This window comes from Perissodus microlepis, chromosome 5, assembly GCF_051167445.1.
Source record: "Perissodus microlepis isolate ML-2025 ecotype Zambia chromosome 5, ASM5116744v1, whole genome shotgun sequence".
Taxonomy (NCBI): domain Eukaryota; kingdom Metazoa; phylum Chordata; class Actinopteri; order Cichliformes; family Cichlidae; genus Perissodus; species Perissodus microlepis.
In genome coordinates this window covers 30,247,498-30,272,614 of record NC_140465.1, presented here as the reverse complement: position 1 = coordinate 30,272,614, position 25,117 = coordinate 30,247,498, and the positions used below count along the sequence as shown (strand labels likewise).

Genomic DNA, 25,117 nt, shown 5'->3' with positions numbered 1-25,117 from the left:
AAGGAGCCATCCTCCTACCGCATGTGCCAAATGGTGTCAGTCTGCCACTGGCTTTCACAGCACGTTTCACACTGGAGGTTGTGGGTAAAGGACCAAGAATACATTAGGCAAAGCTGTTGAAGCATATGGCACATTTTGAAATGCACATGGTGCTTTGATTAATTAGAAATTAGGCAGTTTAATTGTTTTCTTCTTATTTTGATCACAATTCAATCTATTGTATCTTTTTAAAAAAAAGTGTTGTTTTCCTTTCATTATTATTAACCCTGGATTTTTTTTCTTGCTTCACTGCTTCATGTCGAGGTGCAATCAAAGGGCACACAAACATCATGAGACTTTTCTGATCTTAGTGTTTCTCCCCAAACAGGAATTTGAACTGGTGGCTGGTCTGTTTTTTAGACCTTCAAGCTACTTTGATGCTGTAATCGATACATAATGGTATAATGCTCCTTCCCCTCAAACCATCTTCTCCTCTTTCTTCTTTCCCACTCGCTCATGTTTGTATTCACTCAGTAAGTCATGTGGTTAGAAACCGTGTCTCTGAAGCAGACAGCCTGGAATGTGCAGCTGTTTTGCAGTATTTAGTAAGATAAAAATCTCTAAAGAATGCTCGTTATCCATCATTCAGAATGTAGCAAAGATAAATGTCTACACATAAACATTTGTATATTTTGATGTGCACACAAAGGTTTAAAATACTGTTATTTTTTCAGTATATAACAGTAAGAAGGTCACTTAGATCTATAGCTTTTTCAGTGTCAACGGATTTGCTTTTCTCTTATTGAGTAGGATTTTGAAAGAGTATTTTGTGAGAAATGTAAAAAAAAAAATCTGAATCATCTTAATTTGGCTAAGTTTGTACACACAAACAAAGAATCTGACTCTGGTTCATATAGGAATATAACTGAAATAAAACCAGTTGGAAACCAGTTAAGTTTAGTAGCCTGTAACAAAAAAAGGCATCAGAGATGAGTTTTCGCTCTCTGGTGCGGATTGATTGCAAAGTGCTGGCAGTCTGGTTGCATTTATAAATTAGATAGTAATTATTTGAAAACCTTAACTGTAGTTAGTCAAAGTAAGATCACAATTATCTAGAGACAGTTTGCCTCCAGACACGTGACCTTGCAGTCAAAGCGGTCACACTCTTAACCTCTGGTCAACTAGTTGGTAACTCCAGCTACTTGCAATTGGTTGCTTGCAGCAAAAAAAATTCAGTCCAGTCACCGGACAAAGACGTTGTGATCCTATGTACTATAGTGTGACTTAGCCCTTATGTTAATGTTTAAAGGTCTGCATCCAGTAAATAAATGCTCACTGATTTTTCTGTTTCTAACACTTCTTTTCCCCACACAAAACCAACTCTGTCATTGTTTGGTGGCATTATTAAAATCTGCAGAATGTTTATCACAAACTGGCTAAAAGTAGGTGGCAAGGAGTCCACACAAGATGTTTAATTGAAGATAATTGAATAAACATAAACTAATCAAGCCACAGACATTAAAGAGGGTTAATGCAAGGTGAATTGGAAGTGAGAGACTGAACAGTTCATCTGAGCCAGCTTATTTAGCCTGTGAGGCCCAGATGAATGCATTAGCTGATGGCCCTGCCATATCAGCCATTTATCAGTAGAAGCACTCACCCCATTCCACACCAACCCACACCCCCCACCTCTTAATAATCAAGATTCAACCTTGACACTGGAACTGAACTAATCAGAAACAAACCAAAATAACAGAAGGCAATATTGAAACATTTGAATATTTATTATTACACATAATACTGCTACAAACATGTACTACTATTGCTGCTGCTGTTGTGAAAATCTATTTTTATCTTGTACTTGTTGTAACTGCTGTACTGTATTTGTCTTTCCTGAATTCTTTTCCAGATCTCAAAGCAGTGACTGTCAACAACCATGAGCAGCGGAGTGAATATCAAAGTCATATCTCGGAGGCAGAGTGACGCAGGTGTCAGCTCCAGTCTGCCGTCACCTCGAAGCACAATGTCGGTCTCAAAGGCAGAGCCCAAAGAGCAATATAGTGGGCTCCCAAATCCCACAATGCAGTATCAGCACAGCGCAAAACGACGGCCTACATATTCTTCACTGTCTGGTTCTTCAGGAGCTGCAGAGTTGCTGAGAGGTGCCGCTTTAAAGAACAACCTGCTGCACCAAAAGACTAGCATGTATTCACATAGAAGCTCAGCAGCTGCAGGGCGAGCTGATGGAACCTGCTCAGCTTACAGCAGCCCTCAGATACCAAAGAGGGAAGTTCCACGCTCGAAAGACACATCAGACATCCGCAGCGACACGATAACCCAGAAAGCTTTGAGAGACCTTCAGTTAAGAAGAAACACTAACAAGAACTGGACCTTTGGAAAGTATCGTCAGAGGAGTGTGGACAATGCACAAGAGGGTAACACTTTGCGACACCGCCCACCAAATCCTCAGGTAGGCTACGGAAGAGGACGTCTTCTTTATAGTAAAAATGCAAATGGAAATGAGATACCAGGAGTATCTTCAGCAGGAATAGAGAACTTCCAAAAAGAAGTGAGGAACATCTCCAACTATGACCTGGAAGCTTCTGACAGGGAGCTTTTCAACAAATCAAAGTCTTCCCATCAAACATTCAACTTGCCACGCAGAGGGAGTGAGCCAGGAAAGATCAACATGGCTGCTGTTGCTCCATTTAGATTCAGGTGAGGGCAGTGTTTCACCTTTTAAGATAGGAAGATATACAATAGATTGCAATTTATTTCTAGGACACAGAGAAAATAATGCACACTCATAATGTCTCATACTTTTTTATTATTCATGGTCTTATTAAAAGAAAGACAAAAAAAACCCTGCTCCCTGGTGTCTGTTAGTTTATGCATATAGCCTCACTCTCTTGAATGCAGTATTCAGTGGTCAAAAGTTATGTCTAAACAGACATGGATTTAAACCACCGCTTGTTTGTTTGACCTGTTTGTTTCCCTTTTTTTTTTTTTTTTGTAGGTTTAAGATTCACGAGGATACAGATACCTCCCTGGATGATCTCAGTGACTGCTCCTCTGACTCCATGGAGGTCTGTTGTGATGATCTAGGTGAGTCTTTTTGAAATTCTTTCCATTAATCTTCCTACTGGACACATCTGTTGTTATAAAGCAGTTGTTCTTAATGTGGGATCTTGCACCTCTAAGGAGTTACCAAATAACTTTGGAGGGTCATAGACTTTGGAATTTCTGTGATCTTTGCTGTTGTCATATGAAATGTTTAATTATTCTCATTCATATGAGTAAATAAATATAAGAAAAATCAACAACTCTTTTGTGGAAGTGGCATCAAATTTAAGGTAAAACTCATTAATCTTTTATCTGGTATTCCATTTCTCTCTTATGGTTTATTCTTTGCTCTTTGATATTCAGTTAAGGCAAACAAATCACCTCCAAATACATGAAACACTCACATGTGCTGCCCAAACTTTTAAATGGGTGCCAATATAAACCCAGTAAAATTGATGCTTAATGATAAAAAGGGTGAATTCAGGATGCTAAAAATTATGAGCAAGACATCCATCAGTCTTTGACTTTAAATCAATTCACTCTTCTTCTTTTCACTCTTTAAGTCTTTTCTAGTATTGTTATCCCCAAAGGACCTACTTAATTCATTAAAAAATGAACTTTTTTTCAATTAAAACTGAAAGGGTCAGGCAGTTTATGCAAAAAAAGAAGGAAAACAAGAAAAAAACCCTGTTTTTCCATTTGTATTATATGCATCGTGTAACACAAGTTTTTATATGGCTGACTGTTGACACTGAACTCAGTTCAGCTTGACAGTTGTTCTCACCAAACTGCCGCCAACTCGCAACAAAATCTTTATACTGCTTGTACCACCTGTTATGTTCATCAGGATTTCCTGAAGCACTTCACTTTTTCTTTGTGTGCATGTGGGAAAACAGATTGTTGGCAGAGAGTACTTCTCTCAAATCGCACACCACTGTTAATGCAGCACTGTTTATCAATGTTTTTGACATCTCTGATGTGCCATTACAATCAAATTTCCATTTTTTTGCATCCCTGCTGTGTAAAATATAAAAAGTTGAAAGTTATTTTTGCATCAGCCCTGTTCCTCACACATCCTGTTGCTTGGACACTGTAATACAAACATGACGTGTGAACATAAACAGGCACAGTGTGTTAAAATATTTTGTATGGTCACTATTTCATTGTTTTAAGGGATACACTTTTCCAAATGAAGATTCAAGCAGTTACCAGCATGGCAGATCTGTTAAATCAAATTAGAGAGAATATTTTATTAAAGCTCTACTCTAAGTAAGTAATATTAATTAAGAGAAATAAACAGACATCACAGAACAAAATTATTATTTAAACCTGTATGTTGTAAAACTGTTACACAGAAGCTTCTATATTTTATATTTTAATATTAAAAATTGTTTTTAATCATTGTTGGAGAAGGACCAAGTTCTTTTAGAACTGTCACAATGATTGACAGTAAAAAACTGGTCAAACATGAAAAACCACTAATCTTTTCAGACAACACACAAACAACTAAAACTCAAAGTGTGAGTGTGGAGCATTTAAAACGTGGACCCCACCATGATGTAATCGATTGTATCTGAACTCTTGAATTCTTGATTGTAATATTGTGGTTATTTTTTATTATTTACTTTTGACCCAGTGTCAATGATGTTTCGAAAAGAGAATGAAGAGCATCAGCAAATTTAACTTGTTTGGGCAGTAAGTGGCATACATACACTATAGTGTTTATTTGTGTATCTTACATGCATGAAGTCTGTCTGTCTGTGAACTCCTACACAATCAAAAGCTGAACATCAAAACTTGGCACTTCGGTACATTTTAGACCCCTAAAGGTTCTTATTTTTATCAAATATGTTATCATGTTGCCTAGCAACCACTTATCAACAGACTGAGGTGACCTATTTGTAATGTTTAGGCATCTATAATAACTTATAAAGGCATCATACTTAATTTCATAACAGCAACTAATTTATATCTGCAAAATATTTGAATTCTGCATGATATAGCATGATGTCATCATGTTGCCTAGCAACCACATATTAATGGGCTAAGATCACCCATTGGTGGCATTTATGGACCTGTAACACTTTATAAAGGCATTGCTTAATTTCAATTTCATGACAGTACGTCTAATTTTTAGATCCACTAAATGATATTATGGTCTTATTTTTAGTAGATATTGTGACCATTATGTTGCTCAGCAACCGCCTACCAATGGACTAAAAGAGCCAATTTTTAGCATCTTTGCACCTGTAACAGCTTATGAAAGCATCATATCATTTTTCCTTTTTTGTGTGGGTGTGGCCTTATTTTCAGCATGTTAAAATCCCATCATTTATAGCCAAAAAACATGAATATTATAGTGTGCTATATAGGACATATAATGAGCCCATCGCATTGCAGCCAACTAGCAATGAACCAAAATTATATATATATCAGGACATGGGCTTGGACATGTATGAGTATTACTGGCATGAGTTGAATACAGAAATCAATAACTACAACTGCACCAGATTTAGTCTTGGTTGGGCAACTAGTACATTCAGCCTAACAGCAAGCGATATTGACTCAAATTAACAGACAGTGATGCCCTCTTTAATGATTGAGTTAGCAAAATTCATTCCAGTAAAACTGAATTTACAGGGATTCAATTCAATTCAATTCAATTTTATTTATATAGCGCCAAATCACAACAAAAGTCGCCTCAAGGCGCTTCATAGATACAGAGAAAAACCCAACAATCATATGACCCCCTATGAGCAAGCACTTTGGCGACAGTGGGAAGGAAAAACTCCCTTTTAACAGGAAGAAACCTCCGGCAGAACCAGGCTCAGGGAGGGGCGGCCATCTGCTGCGACCGGTTGGGGTGATAGAAGGAAGGCAGGATAAAAGACATGCTGTGGAAGAGAGACAGAGGTTAATAACAGATATGATTCAATGCAGAGAGGTCTATTAATACATAGTGAGTGAGAAAGGTGACTGGAAAGGAAAAACTCAATGCATCATGGGAATCCTCCGGCAGCCTACGTCTATTGCAGCATAACTAAGGGAGGATTCAGGGTCACCTGGTCCAGCCCTAACTATATGCTTTAGCAAAAAGGAAAGTTTTAAGCCTAATCTTAAAAGTAGAGATAGTGTCTGTCTCCCGAATCCAAACTGGAAGCTGGTTCCACAGAAGAGGGGCCTGAAAACTGAAGGCTCTGCCTCCCATTCTACTTTTAAATACTCTAGGAACAACAAGTAGGCCTGCAGAGCGAGAGCGAAGTGCTCTAATAGGGTGATATGGTACTACAAGGTCATTAAGATAAGATGGGGCCTGATTGTTTAAAACCTTGTATGTGAGGAGCAGGATTTTGAATTCAATTCTGGACTTAACAGGAAGCCAATGAAGGGAAGCCAAAACAGGAGAAATATGCTCTCTCTTTCTAGTCCCTGTCAGTACTCTTGCTGCAGCATTTTGGATTAGCTGAAGGCTTTTCAGTGAGTTTTTTGGACATCCTGATAATAATGAATTACAGTAGTCCAGCCTGGAAGTAATAAATGCATGAACTAGTTTTTCAGCGTCACTCTGAGACAGGATATTTCTAATTTTAGAGATGTTGCGCAAATGGAAGAAAGCAGTCTTACATATTTGTTTAATATGTGTGTTGAAGGACATGTCCTGGTCAAAAATGACTCCAAGGTTCCTCACAGCGTTACTGGAGGCCAAGGTAATGCCATCCAGAGTATGAATCTGGTTAGATACCATATTTCTAAGATTTTCAGGGCCGAGTACAATAACCTCAGTTTTATCTGAATTAAGAAGCAGAAAGTTAGCGGCCATCCAGGTCTTTATGTCTTTAAGACATTCCTGCAGTTTAACTAATTGGTGTGTGTTATCTGGCTTCATGGACAGATAGAGCTGGGTGTCATCGGCATAGCAGTGAAAATGTATGCTATGTCTTCTAATGATGCTGCCTAAGGGAAGCATGTATAATGTAAACAGAATCGGTCCTAGCACTGAACCCTGTGGAACTCCATAATTGACCTCAGTGTGTGAAGAGGACTCTCCATTTACATGCACAAATTGGAGTCTATTAGATAGATATGATACAAACCACTGCAGTGCAGTACCTGTAATACCTACAGCATGTTCTAATCGCTCTAATAGGATATTATGGTCAACAGTATCGAACGCTGCACTGAGGTCTAGCAGGACAAGCACAGAGATGAGTCCACTGTCAGAGGCCATAAGAAGATCATTTGTAACCTTCACTAAAGCTGTTTCTGTGCTGTGATGAGCTCTGAAACCTGACTGAAACTCTTCAAATAAACCATTCCTCTGCAGATGATCTGTTGATGCATTCAAGTATTTTGAATTAGTTATGTTGTTCATTTCTGGATCACCCAAATCACACAGACTTTGAAAATGGCCTCACATGAATGCCACGGGCTATTTGAAAACCCTTTAACTGACTTCTTAATTATCTTAATCACTTTGAGGGTTGAGAGCCTTCAGCCAGCCTCCTCTGGGAGAGACCAGACCAGCAACTGAGTGGTCCTCTGCCGAGGGTGGACAGATGCATGACTGAGAGACTGAGTGGTTTGATGGGAGGATCAGCTTTCACCTCCTGTCTGGGAGTTTCTCTTCTCCCCAGTGGAAAGACTTAGGGAACGCTTAAATTCATAGAGATGTGTCTTTGTAACCTGTCATATGTCTTCAGCTACATAGCTGGAAGATGAAGTACATGTGTAATACTGATGGTTCCATTCGGCAAAAATAACTGTTCAGTTAGAAAAGTTTCCGGATAGGAAGACTCACTACTTTACAAACAGCAAGTAGTAGACAAGACCATTTAACCTTTGCTATTGTGTCTTGCAGCTTGAGCTCATCAGTAGACTTTCGTTCAGGAAAAAAAATCCTAATTATTCATCCCTTAGGCTTCTCACATTCCAGCTAACACAATGATTCCATTACATCTGTATTTAGAGACTCTTGCATCGCATTAGTTACCATATGACTTCAACACAATTTTTACATGTGCTTTTAATTCTATGCTTCGACCTACAGCTCTCTGCAAAAGGTACACTTGCACACATTATGTCAAGTCACATGGCAAAGAGGCTGTTCAAATCATCTTGGACAGATGGTTTCTAATGACTTTGGCTGTATGGTTGTTGTTTGATTGCTTGGACATGATTCTTGACAATATTTTGTGATCAATACGTTTCAATATCAATATCAATTTCAGTGTAATATATGTTATCCCATCTATTTGTTTACATATGAAGCGGGAAGGCAGTTGTTGTTTAGATAATTTGCAACATTGATTTTTCACAAATCAGAGATGTTGTGTTCTTTTTAGGCACACACATTTGTGTTTCATTAACTGGAAATGGCAATGGCACGAGTAAGTGGAATATGTAGTAAATCACTAGTTGATGGAGTGATGGCTTCTGCTTAAAAAAAATTTCAATATATTCTCCAAACTCAGCATGGCACAGACCATTACAAATAAACACTTTCAGAATGCAATAGGCCTTTTTCACATTCTGTCTGAAAGCCCAGTAATGTCCATGTGACTCTTTGTGGTTTTCCCCTTCATGCACATGTGTTGGTCTGCCTGATGTTCCTCAGTGCATTGCATCATAGCAGCTGAGCACCCCAAAAATGATTACACGTGCTGAAAAAGGGAAATGCACCACAGACAGCTGTGTAGCTGTCCTGCCATAGAAGTGTGTGCGTATGCATGCACGCACGCGCGCACACACACACACACACACACACACACACACACACACACACACACACACACACACACACACACACACACACACACACACACCTACACACCTGCATTCACATATGGCCTCCTGGAGGATGTGAATCAGACCCACATACAAAAGAAACCAAATTAAAGATTCAACTCCACCCACCTCTCGCTTGATGATGCAGTTTTAAATTTAAATTCAGTTTTTATATGTTTTCTAAAGGTGACAGTCACTGATTGGGTTTATATGTTGTTAAAGTGTATTGTCTTCTTACCAACTTCCAGTAATAGGACTTATTTATGTTTGTAATGCTGGTATTAATTCAATGTTTATCTTAGCTACCACCAAGGAAATCTATAACAAAACTATTAATTAAAAAACAATGAAATCTGTACATTACAACCAGTGTTTGGTATCTGTACATTTTATCTTTGTTATGAATTGTTTTTTTCCCCTCGTTATGGCAAATGTCTCTGCAATCTACCTGCACAAGCATTTAGCACCATCGGGCCTCTCTTGGCTTTTTGGAGGCTTGCACACAAATATGTCTTCACAGCATCTGTGCGGCTTGCGTTCCCGGAATCTTTTCCGCTGTTTTGCCAAAGAGCTAAGCAAATGAACATATGACGTGCCATAAATCCTGCATCAGGCAAAAAGGGTTTTTGCATATAAACCCAGTCAAAACTTTATTTAGATGTTAAGTTTGTTTCTATGTTAGTTTCAGCATGCTAACATAATTAACCCTGTCATGCATGAATTATGACAACCTCAATCAGGATTTTTTTTTCCTGAAGTATTTTTATTCATTTTTAGGCATGAAAAGATGAATAAAAATACTTAAGAAAAAATCCTGATTGAGGTTGTCATAATTCATGCATGACAGGGTTAAATAACAATAATTACAATGAAACACGTCATACATCTATAGTAACATCAAACGACCAGTGGGTGGCAGGGTATGGAGTGACACATCAGTGTCCAATGTAGTGGTTTATGTGCAAGTATACCATCAACACTGACACAAATACAAGAAAACAGCCTTTGAATAGCGGTCCACTGTATTGACCACTATGTGTAAAAGGGTTAACAATGTCGTTAACCAGAAACTTACTGGATAAAATTGAAAAGGACCATTAATTCTGAGAGGGAATGACCATATCTGGACAACATTTTTAAATAAAGTTAATGGGATTTATACTCTAAATGTTTTTTGTTTGTTCTAAAGTTGATGTTGAATTATTCCTCTCTGGTCCAAATTAATTAGTTGGCCCACTTAAGGGACTTTCAACATCATTTGATAGAAAGTATTCAGTTTGTCAATGTCTGATGCAATCTTTATGCATAGGGGGCTTGTGATCCTATGATTCATTATGAAATCCCCACTCCCTAAACAAACCAGTTATTCACTGCATTGCAAGAGTGAGGTCACCGGCAGTGATCGCAAGTCAGGCAGGGAGGCTTGGATCTCGTGATGAGGAAGAACAAGAGTTGACATTGTTCCAGAAGCTAATTGCCAGATCAAACAGGGTTGCTAGTCCATGAGCCACCCCAGGTGCTCTGAAAGCCTAATAAAAAAGGCATTGGAGTGTGTTGCCAGCCTATTGTGAGAGTTAGAGTTGAACCCTCTTGACACTTAAGCAAGCAGGTCAAACATATCCGGTGGATTTGCACCATGTAGTGTTTTTTTTAGTCATGTTGGTCAAGTGAATTGTGTACTTTAAAGGATTTTTTTTATTTCATAGAATGATTACATATCAACATGTTCTCATTGTCACAGTTTAGTGTTTGTGGTTTTTTTTTTGCAGCTGTGGTTGTGCATATCTGGCCTGGATGACATGCAGCATTTGCGAAAGAGTATTTCCATAGAGCAGCCTGCATGCGAGTTCTGCAGAGCCTGAGCCTCCTGAATCCTCTTCAGAGACTGCTGTGTCTAATACTGAATGACAATTATACTCGTATGTCAGCAAATAAACCCTGCACAAAATGATGTGACTGGAGTTGCAATTTGAAGTGTGTGCGTGCATGCATGTTTGCATGTGTGTGTGTGTGTGTGTGTGTGTGTGTGTGTGTGTTTAAATGCATCTTTTGGTGACGTAAAGATATTTCCAAAGTGTGGTTTTGGGTGTGTTACTTGCTTACACTGGCACATCTTGTTGCTCTCCCAGTCTGCAAAAGTGAAGTCACTCTTTTGGCAGATACACTACATTTTAAGTCATATTTCCTCTTTTTTTTTTTTTTTTTTTTTTTTTTTTTCTTTCAAGCAGTGAACAAAACTATTCAGTTACTTTCCTTATATCGTCTGTTGACATTAAGTTTAAATGCTTTTGTGCTTATTGTTGATATAGTATGACTAAAGGTCCACTAATCTTTTTTTGGCATAAATCAAGAATAGATATCTTAAAGAAATAGAAATCCTGTAGATAATGAAGAGGTTCCTCCTTTTGTTGCAATCTGGCAGCCATCCTAATTTATGCTATAGGATGTAGTTACATATGTAAATGGGTATCACTTAACACATTAATAACACCTCCACTAGAACAATTCATGCACCACGTTAAGAGTATTGAACAGTGAGTGAAGAAGGGGGAGGGGAAGAACAAAGGAACCAGAGGAGATGGTGCGATAACGTGCTGTGTTAGAGGAAAATTGTGCCGGTTTAAAAAAAGCCGCACATGATCTATTTTCCTCATTCTGTTGTATTTTACATATTCTGCTGAGACACAGCGAAGCATCTTTAAATGAAGGAAAAATGAGGGGAGGAGGGAGGATGGGAGGGAAGGCGGAGGCGAGGGAGAGGCAGCAGAGAGCAAGGGGAGGAGGGTGCACTGTTGCGTCTTCCGCCGCTGTCATTCTGCTGCTGCGCGGTTCAGAGGCATGAGGGTGTGCTGAAGGGAGGACTGTGGAAAAAAGAGGAAAGGAGGACTGAAAGGAAGGAGAGAAAGGGAGCGCCTGGGCAGCACTGCAACAGCTGCAGCTGCAGCAGCCTGTCAGGAAGAAAAGGAGACAGAGGGAGACAGAGGAAGGAAAGGCTGCAAGATTGCTTTAAATGGACCATTTCTATATATAATTTTGCACAAAGAGAAGGAAGTGTAGAAGCCTGTTTTCTTCCTCCTGATGCTTTTTGATATGGTCTCATGCAGGAGGAATGCTTGGAAATAGTGTGAAAGACAGAGAAGGAGATTTAAAGATGGAAAGGACGGATAGCACAAAGGCATACGGCCAAGCAGATGGCAAAGGAGTTGGTATGGCAGCTAAGAGGGCCAAGTCTGGAGTGCCCCAGAGCACACAGAGGGGAGAACTAAAGGTTTACCGGGCAGGTAGCTCTGAGGGCAGGATACCAGTGCCCTCTAATCTCCGCAAACAGAGGTCTATGACAAACCTGGCTGTGCTCACTGACGCCGAGAAGAAGTTACACCTTTATGAGCCAAAGTGGTGTGATGACATGGCCAAGCCTGGAACAGGGCAGATCAAAACGGGCAAGCCAAAGACAGCAGGGGGTGGCAGCAGTGCTGGAGGGGGTGCCCCTCTCTCCCGAAACCTATCCAAATCTGAACACTCACTGTTCCAAGGCAAACCCAAGCCCTTTAGCCCTCTGGCTGCTCCCTCTGCCCTGAACAAGCAGAGCCGCATACCTCGTGGTCCTTACGCTGAAGTGAAGCCTTTGAGCAAAGCACCTGAGGATGGAAAATCAGATGATGAGATCCTGTCCAGCAAGGCAAAGGCCAATGGAAAGAAACCTGGAGCTGGAGCTGGAGGGGAATGCAGTGCCAAGGGTCAAGGAGACGAAGGAGCAGACAAACCTTTCCTGAAAGTGGACCCAGAGCTGGTGGTGACAGTGCTGGGTGACCTGGAGCAGCTGCTCTTCAGTCAGATGTTAGGTGAGTACAGCCAAGAAGCCCTAATGCCTTTGCCACCCCTGGGCTTCTCAAATACGATGTGCTATGAACCAAATCTGCAACACGCCCCCCTTTGAAACAGCCACCACACGGCACCTGCTTGCTGCTCCCGATCCACATTTCCCCTGAACGGATTTTACACAGCTCACCAACTGTGGGGGGGGAAATAAGCACAAAGACATCTTCATGCTTGCAAAGCATGCTACTCTTATTTTATTGAATACAGGCACTGTTTAGCATTTTAACATGAAGCTGAAATGATTCTTATTCCTCTAGCATGTTACTCAGGTTTTTGTGCTTTGGTTTTGGTCGTGTGAAATATTTTCGCTTGCAGTCATAACATTGCTGCCTGATTGCATTAGGCCTGGGGGAGTTGTGGATTATTACCAACAGGCTGATCTCCTTCCGAAATACTCTCATTTATGGCAACATGTGCAGATGCACTCGAGGGTCCATCAGCTTCTCCACATATGCTTCCAAAAACCAGAAATGGGAATAACAGCATGCCATATTAAGTTCCTTTTAGGCACAGAGACACACATTTAGCCTCCTCCCAGCTTCATTCATCTGCAGAGACGGCTTCCACCCAGTGTACTACTACACTCCAAATGGCAAAGAAAATGGCTTTGTCTGTGGAGGTTGTAGGTCAGGTTTTGTATTGGGAAAGCTTTTATGATTAATACAGGTGTTGATTATAATATAGTGGTGATTATGATTCTGATGATTAGATGTTGTATTTGTTTATTTTCTAAATAGATAGCTTTGTATTTAATTGCAGGTGTGTTGTGTATCTAATTATAATCTAATTTGGATGCACTGAACACCAAATCTAATTGTGAGATGTATAAAATGGCATGTTGGAGTGTGTGTATTTCACAACTGTTAATCTTTGCTCTTATATACATTGACAGACAAGCAAGCATGTCTTCTTCCATTCAACTCAACATCATCATGTTTGCTGTTGCGTCTTAATGAACACATCTGTAATGATTTGATCTGTTATCCACGCTTCATTAGTATGTGGACATTTATCATTCATACTGGTTACACTTACATACTGCAGAGACCAGTGGGAACTTTATACTGTGCTGGATATTATACATGTCAGCTGCTCGAATCCCTTTTGTGTAATTAACTGTGGAGCCACAACCAAAATTGCTAAGAGTTCTGGAGGTTCGGCACCACACCCATATCTGCTTTATTAGCTTAAATTTGCAGCTCAGTGCTTGAGGCTGATATTTCTGTATTCCTCTGGCTCAAATGGAAGACATTTTTGAAAAAGTTCATTTTAATGAACTGTGAAAAGAAAAATAGCCTTCCAGAAACAGGATACAGGGAAACACGGAAAGACATTTAAGTTTTAGCATCGAAGAAGAATTAATAAGCAAGAAACTGAGGAAAAATATTTTCGTGTTACACTAATAATGTCATTGTTTTGGGTTGAAGACAGCAGTGTCAGAGTTATAACAGACTGTTATGTTTTACCAGTTTACAGAACTTTTACAGTGAACATGCCTGTTACTGCAAATATTTCTTTTCATGTCTGCAGTACATTCAAGGCCTGGTTAATGCTTATTTCTGTGCTCTGCATCAGCAGCATCTCTCGTTATGAGCTCCTTGAAAGGATGCATTTATTTATGAGTATAGTGGGTCTCTTTGTTTTCCAATAGGGCAAGAATGGTCATCTTAGTTAATAGGGTAATTTATTAATTTAACCATTTATGTTTGTGCAGGACACTGGAGCATTACTGTACATACCACTTCCTCATCACAAGGCAAGGTTTCATGCACATGGATACATAAAAAACTCCCTCCTAAGATCTAGAATAGCTTCACAGAGCAGCAGAATTTGGAATAGAGCAGGAATAAATTTAAAAAATCAGTTGCATTACATTATTTTCAAAGTAAAGCACATACAAGAAGTCCACAAAATAGTAGAGTAGTACAGACAGAAATACATCTGATAAAACCCATCTACCCTAGACAACATGGGGATGAACAAATCTCATTTTGTCATAATTGGAATCTGTCATGCCAGATCTTCAGAAATGAAGCAGTGGTCTATATCTATCACAGCGGATCTAGAGATTATGGTTATGTTTGCCGTTTTTGTTGAAGCTATAGAGGCACGCAAGTGTCAGAGAAGTTCACTTTTACACAGGTTATCATAAGGGTAACTTTTTAAAGGCCACATTCTCATTCTCATTTTACTTCTTTTAACCTCCTAAGACCCAAACTCTTTCATGGCATGAAATGCTGTGTGTAGACAAATTGATCAGCTGTCTTGTGATACAACATCCATCCTATTTATTGCACGAGGGTGTAAGTGTTGGTATCCTTGCATCTGTCCATTGCCAGCTATTTCATTTTGTACAAAACTGCCAACTCTTCATGTTTGTGTGGTTTCTCCATCTGACCAGATGCAGCTTTCTGCACCATATTATCAGTGCCCTTATACTTATCACCACCACTAAAACTGATTCTGAAGTACGATTTCACAAACTCTACACAAGGCATGTAGAGGATGTAGGAGCCGTGGCACTTTGTCTTGAAACAACAACTGTAATCTCAAAATTTTGACTTTCTCAAAATAGGATTTAGACTTTTTTCTCAAAATATATTTTTGACTTTGGACTTTTCTCAAAACTTCTACTTTAATCTCAAAAAGATTAACATTTTTTTCTTAATGTAGTCCCAATATTCTGTTGCACATACCTGTGTTTTATACATTTTAAATTTTTTAAAATGAAGAAGCAAAGACACTTTTTCTCTTACACAATATTTTGAAAAGGTAGGAACTAGAGATTAAATGGTTATATGTACTTTTACCACTCCACAAAGATAGATTGTTTAACAATGACTGTTAACCTCTTTTTTTTGCACCATTAGTCACAGTTCATGTTTTCTTAGAAAGATAAATATTTTCCAGTTGTCATCTACTACATCTGTCTTTGAAATAAGAAGGTTCATGTGAGCTGCAAAAAGATCCTGCCCTTCCTTTTTGCCCTAAAGCAAAAACCTTTTTTTCCTCTTTCTGTCAAGTTCTTATATTTCCGTGTGAAATTTAACCCCCTGAACAGGCATAAAAGTGAAATGTGGAGGTTGAAGAAGACTGCAAGTCCCTGCTGTTGTATTTTTTGGTGACTTGGTGCAACATGCGGTTCCTTTAATGTTAATCTACCAGTGTTTGTAAGGTTAATTACTGTGGACCTCTAGCTATTTTAGAATGACTCTTTCCAAACTTTTATCTTTTCCTACATTGTGAGTATATGGAGTATCTCCTGAGATGTTGCATCATTCATAGGACTTTCCCATTTCAGATCTGCTTCAGTATTCTGTCTGAGTTTCCCTTTCTCCATCCAACTGCAATGCAGGGTACCACACCACTACTAAACAAGAACACAACACATAAATCTAATACTCACAGCAGATGTGATTCACATGGGCACTTTGTGTCTAGCATTCCTGCTGAAGTGTATCCCCCAGAATTAATCGCAAAGGAAATGAGAAGACTGAATAAGAATGCAATATGACAAAAAGATTCATTGCTCAGTGGACACCTCTGTTGAGCTCATATTAAGGACATATTTGTGTTAGCATTGCAATTTCAAGATATTAATCTTCTTTCTGATAATATCAAATATATTAAAACTATTTGGGGTCACGTGAAGCCTATGCTTTTCCCAGAGTATAGTGTTTAGAAGAAGGCCACTAGACTACAAACAGATAAAGAACTGAAGAACAGGATGTTGACTATATACCATTTTTATTTGAAATTCATGTCTAATCTGCTAGGAATCTCTCAAAGCAATGTTTTAGATTATAAACACTCAATGATTAGCAATTGTGCAAGAAGATGATTACATGTATGTAATAAAATGAAAAATAATGAGTGTTCAAAAGTGTCCAAAATGTTTTATTTTCTTTTGGCAATAGCAAGAACTGCTGAGTATCTTTTATATGGGGAACAATGGAGTGAATTCTTGGCTGACTTTAGCTGCAGTTTGTACTGTAGCATTCCAGCTGCACTGCAATCTTTACTCAAAAAATGCTACCAGAGCCAGACAGTTTTCTGTCAGAATAGCACTAAAGATGAAATCAATATTTCATTCTGGACCAGCTCTTGTGTGCTTATAAATTAGTTGTTGTCCTTTTTTTGCAGACAACATATGTAGCTACTGTATATTATGGTACCCCGAAGTACACACCATTCAGAAAGCTCACTGTTTTTTCAGAGTGGCATAGTAAACAAGGCTTTAGTTTGACTTGCAAAAATCACAATAGTGCATTTCAATGTGTAAACTCAAATTGAGGCTTAGAGTTCACTGTCTGTGTGCTCTGCTGATTTAGTTCAATATCTACTTATGAGAAGAGCATATGATTTGACTTTTGGTCCCCTGACATCCTCGCCTCTGCTTCAGCTTTTGCAGCTAATACAGTGAATATTAATTTCTTTCTGCCTGAGGGTTTTTGCCTCAACATTGCTGGGGAAAATCCCAACTTCCTGCGTTTATGTGACAGGGGGTTTCTCTCGTTTGTTACAGCTACCACAACAGCGCTCCTAATTGTACTGTAATATTGATTTGACACGGTCACAACCCACTGACTCTATATTTTGCAGTGCACAGAGTATAGTCCAAATAAGCTGACCTTCACTGAAACTGTTCTGGCTGCAGTTCAGCTTATAGTTAGCTGTATTACTTGAACCGAGTGACTCTGAGGTAATGCTCAGCAGATCAGAAAATCTCTAGAAAGACAGTAAAAGCGATCCTGGTGTGGCATGAATCCCCCTGGTGGCAGGTCAAAGTCAATGGCAGCCTTCCAATGGTGCATTTTTAGGCTGTACCACATCAGTTCAGTGGGGGGTAGAGCAGGGGTTGCCATGGTGAAGCTGCCTATGGAGTAACATTTGTCTGCTTAATGATGTGAACAAGCATGGGAGGTGTTCTTACACAGAGGATGCAGGTCACAATAGTCCAAATACAAATAATAAAAGGAAGAACATGCATATGGAGATGACTCAACATTAAAAACTAAGCTCAGAACACCATGTGTCTGGCTTTTATTGTGATCTTCTAAATGTTTTATAACCTTTGCTTCTGCATCATTCACCCACAGACCCCGAGTCCCAGAGGAAGCGGACTGTGCAGAATGTCCTTGACCTACGCCAGAATTTAGAAGATACAATGTCAAGTCTGCGGGGCTCCCAGATGAGCCATAGGTAAGTAAAGTATATATATACATGTATTGATAAAATTATGAGATAAATCCATTTATTAAAGTCAGTTTAAAGTGAAAAAAACACACTTAGACCCTGGTGGATTGATACATAACATAATCATGTGTAAGCAGTTGTAGTGTGGCTGCTTACAGTGTTGCCACTTGGTAACAAGATAACAGAAAATTGGTTTATTGCACCAAGAAGGTAATCCTTGGTGGCATATATCTGCATGGTGTGCAGGTTTGAGGACAAAAGAAGAAGTGGCAGGCCTAAAAAACTATCTACAGCAGAGATACAAAAAAAACCTGAGATAAGACTTAGAGAGATTAGACTGACCTTCAGTTGATCCAGCGAGTGTTTGCTAAAGTGTTACCAAAAATCTTTTCAAGTTATTTTTCAACAAGGGAAACAATGACAAAGGGCTGAGGTATAACAAATTACACAAATACTAGACTGAAAATCAGTGGCAACAGGTCACATTGAGTGATGAAAACAAATGGGAGATTTTTAGTTCAAATCATTGTCAGTATACGGAGGAGGTCAGGGGAGAAATAAAACAGTCAGTGTCTACAGATAACTGTACAGATAATTGCATTTGTGTCATGGTTTAGTGCTGCATTTCACCCAAAGGTGTTGGTCTTATAAAATACCAGATTTTGATCCAGTATCATCTGGAAAGCATCTGATTAGAAATTGCTTCATTTTTCAACATGTCAGTGATCCTAAACAGACTGCCAAAAAAATAAAAGCATAACTAAATAGAAAGATACACTCATGAACTAGCCTCCCCAGAGTCCAGACCTCAGCATTATTGACCTGTACAATCTGTTTTTGCCTTATGTGCTGCATTTCCATTTATGTTTCCACATGTTTAAAAAAAAATGCTGCAGCCCTTCCCTATTTTCTTACCTTCCTTCTTCTTACATAATTTTAACACCAAACCCATTGCCTCTATATTTTAAAACTCTCTTGGATAAGTAATGTCTCATGTCTTATCTATAACAAAGATTTAGTTCTAAACACCCACATGTGCATCATGGCCACATGTGCATCATGGCACTGATTACAAGCTAGGAGTTAGAGACTAACAGATATGGAAAAGTTTAGCACTAATGTTTTCAGTTCTATCCATCCAGAGTCTATCCCAACTATGCTATTCTGTCTTTTAGATGTTTAAAGAGGCTGTTTGGCCCATAAACTTAATCTTGTTTAGTGATGGCCGTTATTATACCAGAAAGTTGAGAAGTGCTTCTTTAAAGCTTTTTAGTTTTAATGTAATTGCTCTGCTCAACCTCTTTGAAACATGTTGTTTAACAAAGAGTTGTGATTATAGTAAATACTCATTTGTGTGATTGCACGCTAAATTTTTCTTAGGCAGCTATCAAAAGGACTTCAGTTAATCAATGACTGACCTGAGACTTTGTTAATGGCTGCTTGCAGGACTGTCCTGTAATTTTCATCATCATAGTATTTTAAAGTCACTGACAAATGCAGAAATTCTCAGCCTTCAGGTTGATGAATTATCCACGAAGAATGGATAAAAATACTTGCATGGTCGTGGGCACTGCAATATTTATTTGGGTGACTCGGTCCATGTAGTTATGTAATCGACAGACACAGTAGACGCTCCTAGCCATTTGGAGGACGTTTCTAATTCTGACCCACTTACAACAGAGAAAATTTTTATTAATATTTTCTGTGTGTGGTCCTGAAAAGCAGAGTCCTTGCTATCCTGGAATACTTCCTGGTACACAAAAGCAGTATATTGAAGAAACAGAGAGAAGAGAGAGAAATGCTATATACAATGCAACACAGAGATAGCAATTTATCCATCTTTTAGTCTTCTTCTAAGCAGCATCTTTTCTAGTTTTACTCCCTGAACTTGATACAACACAACTGGTGTATCTAGGTCAAGAGCGACTGAATGCCACTGTTGGTTTCTTTGAAGAGAAACTCAGAAGAAAAAAGAGAGAAGTTTTCTGGGTGTGCTGTGCACATCTGGAGTCTTTCTTTTATGTTTCTTTCGGGACAAGACTGTTAACCAATTGCTTTGAACATGTTTGTAAACCACCCTGACCCTCTCCCTGTGTGTCTTTCTAGCTGTCTGGACAGCAGTAATGTGGGCTATGACAGCGATGAAACCAATGCTCGCAGCATATCCAGCCTATCCAACCGCTCATCACCTCTTTCCTGGCGCCACGGCCAGGCCAGCCCTCGTCTTCAAGCTGGCGATGCCCCATCCTCCACAGGTGGCGGATACCAGGGAAGTAAGAGTGGTTCCCAGTACACAGCCCATACAATGCCTGCTCGCTGCTCCAGTCGACTCAGCAGCACGTCTCGTATTGAGCTCATAGAAAGCCTTGATGTTGATGATCCCGATCTCAAGTCTGGTTACCTGAGTGACACTGACCTTCTAGGAAAGAGCCTGCCAGATGATGATGATGACAACCTGGCTAACGGGTAAGAGCACTTAAAAAATGAGAACATGAAGCAATAGTTTGCTGCAGATGGTGCATACTGGTTTGTCCTCCATCTTTTGACTTTAAGAAGGTCAATGAGAAGCTCAGCTGCATTTTAATAAGTGGGCACTCTTCTTGAAATGCTGGACATTACCTCATACTATCAGTCCTCATTTGCAAATGTGTGCATATTTTCCTGGTCAAAAAAAAAAAACCTTCATGAAGGAAACTTTTCACGTCGACATCATGAATTTCTCTTTGTTGCTGGAGCCTGATGTTGCTTGGCAGGCTTATCAGAGAGCTTTCATCAGCAATCTCTATAGACGTGTTTGGTATTTTCTTGCACTTTAAGGACTTCTCAAACTGCCCGAGACATTGTCTGAGCCTGTTTTTGCTGACCGTGTGGAAAGCTTCTTTTAACTTTTTCACTGAGGAGAGAAGTTATCTGGGGCTTTCTCAGTCACACAGTAAACACTCCCTCATTTCTGTGGTGTTGGAATCTTGAAAAGAGACACAGTATATACAGATGCACTAAATAGCTCCGATGACATATGTAGAAAGCTGCACCTGTGCAGTTTTTTTGCTCATCTTCTCACTCACTTTCCATCTTCCGTGATTCCCTCATCTCACATTCTTTATCTAATTCCCACTCACAACTTGACAGCTGACAGTGAGCGTGAGAGAGAGGGGAAGAATCCAGGACACTTCTCCAGTGTAGCAGCTTTATCACTGTTGCACATGCAGTGGGACTTAAGCTCTCTGGAGCACTCCAAAGGCCCTGCATGCCAGGTCACGTTCTTACTATGTGCACTAAGGAGACGAGAGGAAGTGAGGCACAGTTTAGATGAGTAGAAATTGGAGCATAGAAGAAGAAAATGCAAACTAGAACAGGGCTAAATTAAATGAAATTAACATGGAGAACTGGCTTCACAAGTAAAGATAGATGGTTAATTTGAAGGAGAGAGGTGAAAAAAGATCAAACAGCAGAAGGCTGATAAGGCCAGGATTAAACGGGATTATGTCAAACGGGTCCATTCCTCACAGTAACATCCATGCACTAAAGGTGTCCATTTAAATCTGCCCTGTATTTCTCCTTGTTTCTCGCTGCAGTAGCTCTGCTGGGGTGTTTCAAATTCATTAGAGAGGTGAGCGGAGAGCCTCACCTCTGCTTTTTGACACCGCAGGCAGCAAAGATGCTAATCATTTTATGTAACACTAGTTTTAGAATGCCTCATCATGCTCTCTGTTTTAGGCCACCAAAGTCAGCAATCCCTAGACATGCTTTCAAGGTTACTGGAAGAACTCTTGATGGGGAAAAACGGGTCCCCATAGAGCATTTTTACCATTTATACCCAAAGCATGCTATGGATATGCCTCCTGTTATGCGTAATAACAGGTCACTCAGTCTACAAAACATACCAGGAAATAGAAATATTTTGTGCTGTTTTCTCTCTAACCTTTCATGCTTATATTGTAATTGGAAGGTTGAAATCCTTCTGGTTTGTTGGCTTGGACGTGACTGCAGGAATAATAGGGTGCTAATGCTCTATATCAAGAATGAATTGTGCCACAGAAACATACCAACACCCTTTGGTGTAGATAACAAGCTAATCCAGTTTCTGAAGCAGGCGCTGCAGCACATGCTCTAATTTATGTATTTATTAATTTTTTTACAGTATTCTCTGTGATGCATTTGCATTTACTCCACATCCCCTGTCACACACTTACAGTTCAGCTCATTGAGAAGCTACCAGCTCTTGAAAATAGATCAGGCTCCTCCTGCGTAACCATGGAAACCCACTGAAAATCGACTGTAAGGAGAGGTGCCATTTCTGCTCCCCTTTCAGTAAGGCCCCAGTTTTACATTTTCATAAAACGTATTGATCTGAAATGAGCACCCATATAATCAGCTAGATATGAATGGCACATTGAGAATGTCAAATCACTAATGCAGTTGTAGTATGTAATACTTAGATCATGTAAAAAAAAATCCTGAAGGCTCAAGAGAAATGGGCTGGAAATGGAAAACTGAGTCAACTGTAAAAATTGTTTGCATGTTGTTAAGACTAACTAGTCTAATGGTACTGCAGCACATTGGTCAAGGTGTAATGGATATTGATTAATCCACACCAGGGAGCACTGCTTACATAAGATGTTCACAAAGACCGTTATCACTGCTACGGTGTGTCTTTATCATCAATAACCTGATACATAAGTCAGTCTCCTCATCAGCTCCAGCCTTCTTCAGACAGGAGAAGTCTGAGAGAAAGCTGCAACATGTAACCTAATGATAAGCTGGTTTGTCCTAATTTAATTACAAAGAAAGGATGCATACCCTCTCTAAAGACAAACAAGATGATCTGGGGATATACAGGTACAGTTCTGCTGCTTCCATTTGTCACCATTCTAATCTTAAGCCATCCAACAGTGCGGTGTACACCTACAGTTAATGAAATATTAATGACTTAACACTTCATAATCAATGTTTGTACACTGATATTGTACACTCTGTGGAACAAAGACAATCTGGCAGACTTTGCTGTGATCTAATCCATCGTTTCTGTCAAATCACTAATACAAAGGAGATGGAATGGCATTATTGAATTTATGAGCCCTATAGGAACAATGAAGTCCAGCATCTCTAGCTCAGCAACTGTAACTTAAAAACCCTAAACGAATACAGAGGAAAATACAAACAGTCAGATGACTCCCTAACAGTTGGTGACAGTGGGAAAGTAAAACTCCCTTTTAACAGGAAGAAACCTCCAGCAAAACCATGCTCAGGGAGGGGCACCCACCTGCCATGAAGACAGGAAAAAAAGACAGTAGAAGAAGAGATCAAGAGACTAATAATAACTAATGATTAAATGCAGAATGGGGTATAAACACATGAAAAAAGGTGAGTGAAGAAGAGACACTCAGAGTATCCCGGAAATCCCCCAGCAGCTTTGGGAGAGGATGTTTCTCAAATCCAAATTGGGAGCTGGTTCCACAGAAGGGAGGTCTGAAACCACAAGTGCTATGAGGTCTTTAAGATAAGATGTGTGTGTAATGTTCTTTAGTTTCTTTGGTATTTGAATTGGTGTTGAATACTTGATTGGCAAAAACCAGCACCGGGGAGAAAAAATGTTTGAGCCTTTGTACAACTTTCTTCATTAACTGGTTACTTTGTCTCTCTGTGATTTAGCACTGTTCATGTAGTGGTGTAGACTTATGTAAAGGTGGACATGGCTTACAGGTTGGAAAAGTGAAGCATATCTTCTAATCCTCCTCAGCTTCCTTGCTTTGTCATCTCAGTTAATAGTTTCAGGTGCCGTTTAAAACATCATGAGGTAATTTTATAAATTGCGGTCAAAAAGAATGATCAAGCAGGCTGAGCTTTAAAGAGGCCCTACCTTGTGATTTTGAAGTTACTACCATATGGACACGCATGCTCTCTGTGTTTCTTAGCCAAATCCACCCTCACTCGACGCATCTGGTTTCAGAACACCAAGATGGCAATCCTGAAAGCACTTAGATCTTGTCTTCACCTCCTCTTCTCCATTAGGTATAGATAAAAGCACTGTATGAATGTGTGTGTGTTTGCACAAATGAGACTTTTGAGTGCTCAAAATTTAGTAGAGGTAAAGAAGTACCAGTCCATTTCCCATTTCTGCAAGTTTTCTTCTTGACTGTTCTCTCCTAAAAGGATGTTTACATTCAGTTACAACTAAAATTGCCATAATTACATACAGTGTAATAACAAAATTGTACATCATTTTCCATTTTGTCCTCAGTAGACTCGATGTCTGCTTGAAATGTTGGCTGGCAGTGAAGCTAACAAGAGTTTTTCTCATTTCACTAGCACTGCTCAGGAAGAGAGTTGCCGTGTTTCAGCTTACATTAGTGTGTTGAGCTGGCTTCTTATTTAGGCTTGACCACGTCAGGAATCATAAATGTTTCCTGTGGCTGACTTCTTCACACCATATTGCCAGTTTTTAACCATCACTTATATGATATCATCCCGTTAAAAGCCATATTTTGAGAGGCTGGTTTATGAGTGGACCAGTAATCACATTATATTGATGGCGGTTGTTTCCGTATCTGGTATTTAAATTATGACTCCTGTTCAGCATTCAGTGTGATTTTTAGTGGTGTTGAGTTAGTTATGGTTGATGTTTTACAGACATTCAGCTGTAATGTATGTAAGCATTCATGTAAGCAAGCTTTTCATGTCGAATACAGATGCTCATTAAAGAAATTACGTAATGGGATAAATAAACACATTAAAATAAAATCAATACATCAAATACAATGCGGCAAATACATCATCCAGCAGACACAGCCATCATTTGGAATCATAACTCAGTCGACCAGATTCATTTTGATCTGTCTGCTGCTTGATGGGCATGTACAGTTAGTTTATTAAAGCCTTTTCACTTAAAGCAGTTACTAAACCAAAGCAGTAAGCTCTTGAGTATTCAAGGCTTTAAAGCTGTAACAGACTCAGGACACTGTTATTTCTGTGATTAATTTATTTTCCCTGCTTTAAGCCATTGCTGTTAACATTATCATAAGACTTGAATAAATAGTACATAAATGGTTTTATTAGCAAATGGGCAAATTTATCGAATGTTGTAACCTCATAAATAACACAATATCATTAGAGTTGCTTCATATACGGCGTCCTGAAATACGGCGTCTGAAAACAAGAGTAACATAATAGTTTATCTCTTTCCGTTGTCCTGTGATAATGTCTTTCTTTATTACTG

The 25,117-nt window shown here is 39.3% G+C and overlaps 1 protein-coding gene across 10 annotated transcripts in view; it reads left to right on the top strand.

The window, feature by feature from the left end:
* Nucleotides 1-25,117, top strand: part of nav1b (neuron navigator 1b) — a 92,068-nt gene that overhangs the window by 28,386 nt on the left and 38,565 nt on the right. For 7 of the 10 annotated variants that reach the window (XM_084929295.1, XM_084929294.1, XM_084929296.1 and 4 more), the window contains 4 exons: nucleotides 1,889-2,697; nucleotides 2,996-3,084; nucleotides 17,805-17,907; nucleotides 20,008-20,367. In XM_084929295.1, the coding sequence (XP_084785421.1) occupies nucleotides 1,916-2,697; nucleotides 2,996-3,084; nucleotides 17,805-17,907; nucleotides 20,008-20,367 (1,334 nt within the window). In that variant the 5' untranslated portion in view covers nucleotides 1,889-1,915. Of the gene's footprint in view, nucleotides 1-1,888; nucleotides 2,698-2,995; nucleotides 3,085-11,935; nucleotides 12,669-17,804; nucleotides 17,908-20,007; nucleotides 20,368-25,117 lie in introns of those variants that run through there. The other 3 variants (XM_084929304.1, XM_084929301.1, XM_084929300.1) reach the window with 1 other exon arrangement.